At 31.4% G+C, this 7,855-nt stretch overlaps 1 protein-coding gene across 3 annotated transcripts; it reads left to right on the top strand.

Annotated features, from left to right (window-relative positions):
* The first annotated feature begins 964 nt into the window (after positions 1-964).
* On the top strand, positions 965-7,582 carry Pomp (proteasome maturation protein). Of its 3 annotated transcripts, XM_076463346.1 has the most exons (7): positions 1,072-1,093; positions 1,431-1,467; positions 2,698-2,802; positions 3,620-3,680; positions 6,509-6,610; positions 7,147-7,240; positions 7,387-7,582. In XM_076463346.1, exons 3-7 carry the CDS (start codon positions 2,705-2,707, stop codon positions 7,452-7,454), a joined length of 423 nt encoding a protein of 140 aa, XP_076319461.1. In that variant the 5' UTR covers positions 1,072-1,093; positions 1,431-1,467; positions 2,698-2,704; the 3' UTR covers positions 7,455-7,582. The 3 variants fall into 3 exon arrangements, with proteins under 3 accessions (XP_076319459.1, XP_076319460.1, XP_076319461.1); XM_076463344.1 differs by lacking the exon at positions 1,431-1,467 and having other exon boundaries at positions 965-1,093; XM_076463345.1 differs by lacking the exon at positions 1,431-1,467 and having other exon boundaries at positions 989-1,097.
* Positions 7,583-7,855: the final 273 nt, after the last annotated feature.

Genomic DNA, 7,855 nt, shown 5'->3' with positions numbered 1-7,855 from the left:
AACTACAATCAGGAAATCTGAGCTACCAATTAAAGTTATAGGTCCAACCATAAAAAGCCCCTGTAGTTTAATAAAGTAACTGTCTTACTAAAACATATTAGTAATTAAAGATGAATGTCTTGTTTCCAGCTTACTAGAACATCTGCCATCATACGTACACAGGAAAAAACAGAAAACTCCTCCACACAAGGATAGGATAATATATTGAAGCTCTTTATAAACAATAACATGAAAGAAGTGTAGTTGAAAATCATTTTTAATTAATCCTGAAAAGTAACACTTGATTTGAAACCACTATTCTCCGTACAAATTCTCACCAAAGCTACCATATAAACTAACAGAAAATTCAAAGAAGCTTTCCTCATCGAACAACTACGACCATAGATGAACAAGGACAAAAGATGACGCCTACAATTTTAATTGTTTTATCTTATTTTTAATATTTGTGGGATTTTGTGGACGCAGTAAAATTAAGTGAATTTAATAAAAAGCTTAAAAAGTATATGAACGGCAAGGGCTGACTTTAAGATTTATTTGTTTATTTTATTTTAAAGAATGGGACAGTCGAGATGGACCGTACATCCAGCTGTCGCAAAACCACATTCTAAACTTTGAGGCAACAAGTACATTATAAAAGTCAATTTTCACTATTCGATTAAAGTAGTCCTAGAACTGAGAGTGGATACTTTGTTTACTATCTGTCTTTATTCTAATCTATGGGTTAAAAATTAGAGACTGCTAGCGCAGATGGTACTCGTGTAGCTTTGAGCAAATTTTCTAAACAATTTCTATTCTTTTGTGTAAAGTATTTAAATATTAAATATTTAAATACTAGGTAATTCTAAAGCAACTTCAGAAAATAATGGATAGATATAAAATTCTGAGATATTAAATATGCGATTATTAACTTAAAATTACCTTTCAGTGTCGAATACAAGTAATGAGTATTGTTTAAAATTTAAGAAAATAATCCACAGTAAGGAAATGCGAACCATCTCACCAGAGGGCTAGCTATACCTTGACTTGCAAGAAAATACTTGGCTTAAGTGCTAATGGTATTTAAGTAATTGTGGTGGTGTTTGCCTTTAGCTTTGTAAGTAAGTTTTCTTTTTTAAAACGAAATAATATCTTTTGAACCCAGAAATTAGAATTATTTTAAATATACATACAAGCTTGCAGTTAGAATTATTTCTGTAGTTTAACTTATTTAAATTTCAAATTCTTTATTAGGTAAATAACAAAAGTTAATAAACAATCCTTTGAAAGTACGAATTAGTTTTACGCGTACCTGTACCATGATGAGGTTGTTTTTTTTCTACTTATAAATGATATTTAGCAAATTGTGTAACTTTTGTAAGGTTTAAATTCATTTCGTGGACAATATTTGTGGCTTATTTCGTTCTATTCTCAATACCACTACCATCCCATAGCTTCTTGTAATGGATTAGATTGTCAAGTATTTGAGAGGTATGTTTTGTACATGACGTAATGACTAATATTAAAAGTGTTCGGGCTTTTTCATAGAAACAGTTAATCACCGAAGAGATAAATTATCAGTAAAAGAAGAGACTGGTGTGTATAAATATTAGTAATAATGAATAATTGTATAACTTATAATAATACAGAATTTTCATAAGTAGACCTAGTACATATTTTTCAGGTTTCACACCAAATGTATTCTCTCGTTGTTGTATCAAAATTACGTTGTTTTTTAATAGCTCTACTATAGAAGTATTTTAGTCATTCAGGAATTTGTATCACTGTTTAGAGTATTTGTTTCTAAAGTGTGAGATGTAAACTCGTATAATTTAGACTAATATAACAACAGTTCTTATAAATTATGTATCCTTTTAAGTTGCAAATATATATTGTTGGGTGAGTTCTTTTTCACTATTCAGTAAAAAATGATGTGAAGTCATTTTTAGTTTACGATGAATAAATCAGGTTATTGGTACAGCAACTACAATCCACAAGCTCTACCAGTTATTTTTGTGTCAGACCAAACTTCCCAGAAAAAGGGCCTAACACACAAATATTTACTTACTTGGCCTTGTTGTTTAGGGTGCTTGAGTCACATTATGAAGGGTGCAGGCTCGAATTCCTTTCGTTGAACATACTTGCCTTTTCAGCCATGGATGTGTTATAATCTTTGATCAATCCCACAATATGTTGGTAAAGGAGTAGCCCAAAATTTGGCAATGGGTAGCGTTGACTAACTGCTTACTACTGCAAAATTAGGAAATCACAGTGCCTTGTAGATTTGTGTGTAGTTCAAAATTAAAAAACAAAACATTTTTACATTTCTACTATACAGTTTCAAAATTACAGCACTGAAGTGGTTAACAGACTAACATACTAAAAATCCAGTCAGTCATTCTGTAACGGACCAAACTAATACAGAGGTCTACTGTTGATTTCATGTATTCATCATGTGACATCTAATCTAGAACTTTCTATCCTTAACAGTACAAAGCCTAACTTATAAAAAAACAAAAAAAACCAGCCTACAACAGTATATGAATAGACAGTAATGAAGTAGTAATATAGGTAACATGCTTTTATCTGAAGTCGAAATTGATTCTGCTAAAAACTAAACATGCACAGTAAGATATTATTATGGATTCTGAGAAAGTGTGACTAAACAGTTTTGACAGTAGATGTGTGAACCTTTATTTGAACTTATATTTTTTATTCTAGAGTTACAATGGAGTGGCGAACTGGAGTTACTACTTCTTCTAAGTTACCTAAGACAACTCTTAAAGAAGATGCTCCCTATGGGGTGCACAGTACCTTATTGCATGGGTTTGTAAAATATTGATTATTTCAATTACTGTAGTCTCTCTGAAATGACTTCTGGTCTTCAATATTTCAGTTTTTTTGTTTTCTTTCAGGTTTCTTGAAATGTGTAAAAAATATGTTAACCACCAAGATGTTAACAGAGATACATGCATTGTTTTGTTATAACATTCTTTTAAAGTACAGTTTATAGTAGCACATTGTTATAACTTATACTAATATTGAAGGTTACCACTTTCCTTAAGTAGGTGTGAACTGTGGTATTAATAGGTCAGGAACAACAGAGTTCGTGTTAATAGTACGTTTAAAGTAGAGCACTAATAGGAAGAATACCACAGACGTTGAGTAAACATATTTATTCAGCAAAATTATAGTGTTACAGGTCATTGTTTTAATGACAAAAAATATCTTTTATAAATAACTGACACTTAGATGAAAATAGAAGATGGATTTGAATTCTTGACTGAATATTGGCTGTCTTTAAACAAATCTGATAATGGCTATTATTTTAAAAAATTACTTTGATATTACTGTTAAAAAATATGGTACATTTTTTTTGTCTTCAAGAGCAGACAAAATTAATGTATTATAAAATATAAGTTTGAAAATGTGGATTTATAAAAATTTGTACTTAAAAAATATTCGTTAATATCTATTGGAAAATTTCAAAATTTATTTGGGATAACCTTTATCCATGGTTGTTTGATCACCCTACTTTCTTTATAAACTAGAGGTATCATTGATAAATTCCAATAGAACAAACAACTTCAAGGATAAATACAAATGTTATAAATGGAGTATACCAGTTTAATATTTCTCTTAGGTTTCAAAGTGTAAAGTCAGACCTCAGCTCTCCACATCCTCTGGAAGTATCTGAAAAACTAGTAAGTACAGTGTAACAGTTCACAATCCAAGTAAAAATGTATTCTCAAGATGGCTGATATTGGTATTAAAACTTTAATATAAAATAGAGAACAATAATTTGACCTTCTTAGGTCATCTTCAGGTTAACAAAAAAAAGTACAGTTGGTTAAGGAGCTGTAAGTCTCACTTAACTATTTTTACTTGTCTGGCATCAAAACACATTCATTTTTAGTGATTTGTTCACCTGCATCATATTCATAGGACCAAAGAAAAGTAATCTATAAAAGAATAAATACTGTTTTAAATTTTGTGATATTTTTTGTTTGATCATTGTGTGATTAATACAATGCCAATGTTCGTCCATCCTTACTGTCCAAACGTAATGCCAACATTCATCCATCATTACTGTTCATAACACTGCCAACATTCATTTGTTCTTACTGCCCATAACACAATGCCAATCGTCATCTGTCCTTACTGTTCATAACACAATGCCAATGTTCTTTGATAGATTGTTTAGGCAGAGTATTCATGATGAAACTTTGTAGAATACACAGCAACTGCCTGTTATGGAGACACAAGTTTAGAGGACGATGTTTCGAAACTCTTCTGAATTGAAGATGAAAGGCGGAAGACTTTCGAAACGTTGTTCTCTACACTTGTCTCCACAACAGGCAGTTGCCATCAATTCTACAAAGTTTCATCAACGCTAATGTTATTCTGTCCTTACTGCCCATAACACAGTACCAACATTCATCTGTTCTTACTGTCCATGACACTACACTAATATTTTCCATCCTTACTGTCCAAACACGATGCCCACATTCATCTATCTTTACTGTCCTTGACACAATGCCAACATTCATATGTTTTCACTGTCCATAACACAATTCCAATGTTCGTCTGTCATTGATTCTCACAACAGAGTGCTAGTGTTCATCCTTTCTTATTCTCCAAGGTTTGAGTTTACAGTTTTTGATTAGACAAAAATAAACTTAAGCTGCTTTTGTTGACACTTTTAGTTTCTTACAGTTAGATATTTTTTAAGTTATTGTTGAACAATAAGTAACATTTTTATAAGGAATACTGAGATTCTTTCAAATTCAAGGTAAACTTTTATTAACTTGTGAGTTTTCTTTATATATTTTTGTTTCATTTAACGAGATTGTTTTTGTCACACATTCCAACTACTCTTGACCTCTTCTGTAGTGTTGTTGTTAAGTTGACACTACTGTGTTTATTATTAACATTCAGTTGCTCTAACTCCATTAACATGCAGTCTTCTGGTTTGAAATGACACACATTACCTTAATGACCAGCTGTGTAGTTTGTTAACCCTACACACCTAGAGAATCTATTCAATATTGTAATATGCACTTGATGTCAGATTCATCAGTGAGTTTATATTACTGATTTACTGGGTATACAGAATGCTTAAAGACACTAAATATGAATTTTGAAAGTTCTAGAAGTTAAGAAAATCCAATATGAAAGCTGTACAGTGGACAAAAGTATTATTTTGTCTTTCACACTTAAAACACCTTGCACTCGGATCTGCCAGAGTTCGAATCAGACAGGCATAGACAAACCAAACTAAAAGCTCACCACATTTTATTTAGATACATACAGTTAATTTGGAGTTATTGTCAACATTCCTTCTCTGATGGGCCTACCCAATCCACATATTGTTAGAAGGTTTTTTAGATGTAATTTTTTATACTTGACACACTTGGTGTATCAAAAAGAAAACTCTCACCAGTTTATGAAGGTAAAATTGTTGGCATTTCAGGATAAAACATCTCGACACATGAAACACATTACTGTAACGGAATTTCTGTTTTGGAAACCATTTTTTATCTTATAGTTGATAGTAACAAGAGTGTGATTGCTTTAGGATATGCTTCATGAGCTGCACTTTATTACTAATAAAATTTTCCACAAGATGGCACCAATGTGAATTTTTTTTTTTTTAAATGACATATTCCTTGTAAATGAAGTGATTTCCATCACACAAAAAGTTTAACTAAAAAACGTAGCTGAATAAATAAGTCTGACACCAATGTAATATTCAGTATAAAACAATGTATATTGACATTCACTTCAAAGTGTTTACACGTACAACTGTGTTGTGGAAAATATAGTTTATCCTGTCAAGGTTTCTCTGCTCTCACAGTTTGTTAAAGAGTTGTTTTGTACGTTTGGCTGACAAACAAATCCAGTGTTGCTAAACTGGTTCCTTTTCTCACTAATACAATGTACTCAGTAGTTTGTGTAATCTAACAAATGGATTTATTTTTTTATTGTGGAATTATTGTACTGTAGGTTACATATAATTATCTGAGCATGTGAGAGATTGCATTACAAATTATGCCATGGACAGTCGTGTTTTTGTAATTCCATATCAGTTTAACTTGATGCTGTAAGTTAGGTGTAGTAATAAAGTTACAAAAAATGATTCAAGCTAGAAAAGTTCGTGCTGAAAATTTGAGGTCACCCATTACAGAAAACTATCACCTCTCTAAATGTCATTTTCAACTTACACATAAGAAGAAAGATATTTTGTATTCAGGGGTTTGGACATTTTACAAAATGCCTGTGAAAATTACGATTGGTTAGATTAACCCTGCACAAAACTGTAAGAAGACCATTTCTCTGTGGTATTAGATACTGTACTGTGATTACACCACAAGGGCAAGGTTTTATTTTGTACTACCTGTACAATGAGTGGAAAATTCTAAAACATTTATTTCTCTTACTGTTTTGTATGTGAATATTTTGTCAGTGATAAGATTCATGCAACATATTTTGGGTAGTTTTAATTCATTGAAGTTGTGGAATTATTTTCTAGTATAAACAGAGCAGGTTTGAGACTGACTGCAAGATATTACGTTCGATTCAAGGACTACATGCTCCCCTCAAGCTGATAGCAGAGAGGAATGCAGCTCTAAAGGTACAGTGATCTGAAGTGAAAATATTTGTTTGTATATTTTCTTAAGTTTCATTTCTAGAAAGTAAACATGGTGCATAGAGTTGTGAATTACCAATTTGAAATGATAAAAAGTGCTGCTCCATAACCTTATGATTACTGACCCTGACAACATGTACAAATTCACCAAGTTGTTATTATGGACCCTGACAACACGTACAAATTCGCTGACTTGTTTTATTTGATGTACAATTAGGTCTTTTACTTTATCAAATCCCTGACATCACATAAATACAATCCTAAATGTAACTATTTTCTTATCACTGTCAGAAATTTGACAACATATAGTAATTTTGTTTATATTTTCTTGGCAATTGCTTCTTGAAATACAATAGTATTGTTGTTAGGGAAAAGAAAAACAGAATTCTATATATTTTCAAATATTACCTGGAATAATTATTTTTGTTGGATTGTTAAGCTGTTCGTCATTTCTGGTCTTGACGTACATTAAATTTTGTAGCTTGGTTTATTTGAATATACAATTTCTTGTTTATTTCCAGGTTCAAAGACTGCCTTCATTGTGTAGCTCCAACATAATGTTGGATACACTAGATGGAAGTGACGAAGTAATTGGCTTTGAGGACGTTTTGAATGGTCAGTATGTCAGGACAAATGCTTTATTACAGGATACCTTAGAAATCAGAATGTTAAAGTAAAGACTGTTTGTTTCTACTTATTTTGAAATTTAAATTCAAAGCAGATGATTGTTTTGTTGAACGTGTATATTAAATCTTTTTCAGATCCAAATGAACCAGAAGTCATGGGGCCACCACACATGATGATGGAAGCACAGCTGGGCCTATTATAAAATGAAGAATAGTGTGTCATCTCCAATCTTTCAATACACTAATAATAATTAGTAAACTAAACTAATGTATTCTTTATTATTAATAAATGGATATTCTTCCATGTGAAGAAGAGACCTCCAACTTAAAAGCTTAGTTTTCTAAACATCACTTGTTTGTACTGATAGAGTACTGGTCCATGTGTATCGATGAACACTTAAAGAACATTGTAGTTATAACATTTTTAATACCTAAACATAAGAACGTAGGCTTTCCAAACAATATGTGGGTAAAGTCCATTGTCAACACAGCTAACTTAACCTTTTTGCAACAGGTCAAATGCCATGCCATCATATTTGTTGACTTGCATTATAAAATAGTAGTTCAATAAGGTTGGTATCAAATTGTAGATTATAATTCAAAC

The sequence above is a fragment of the Tachypleus tridentatus genome, chromosome 10 (genome assembly GCF_004210375.1).
Source record: "Tachypleus tridentatus isolate NWPU-2018 chromosome 10, ASM421037v1, whole genome shotgun sequence".
Taxonomy (NCBI): domain Eukaryota; kingdom Metazoa; phylum Arthropoda; class Merostomata; order Xiphosura; family Limulidae; genus Tachypleus; species Tachypleus tridentatus.
The sequence above is the reverse complement of the archived record's forward strand: the minus strand, read 5'-3'. Positions and strand labels throughout refer to the sequence as shown.

Excerpts from the sequence above, each read along its gene's own strand:
- Pomp (XM_076463344.1), top strand. The coding sequence starts at position 2,705 with ATGGAGTGGCGAACTGGAGTTACTACTTCTTCTAAGTTACCTAAGACA. Across the intron at positions 3,681-6,508 it reads TGGAAGTATCTGAAAAACTA|TATAAACAGAGCAGGTTTGA; the intron begins GTAAGTACAGTG and ends ATTATTTTCTAG. Across the intron at positions 6,611-7,146 it reads AGAGGAATGCAGCTCTAAAG|GTTCAAAGACTGCCTTCATT; the intron begins GTACAGTGATCT and ends GTTTATTTCCAG.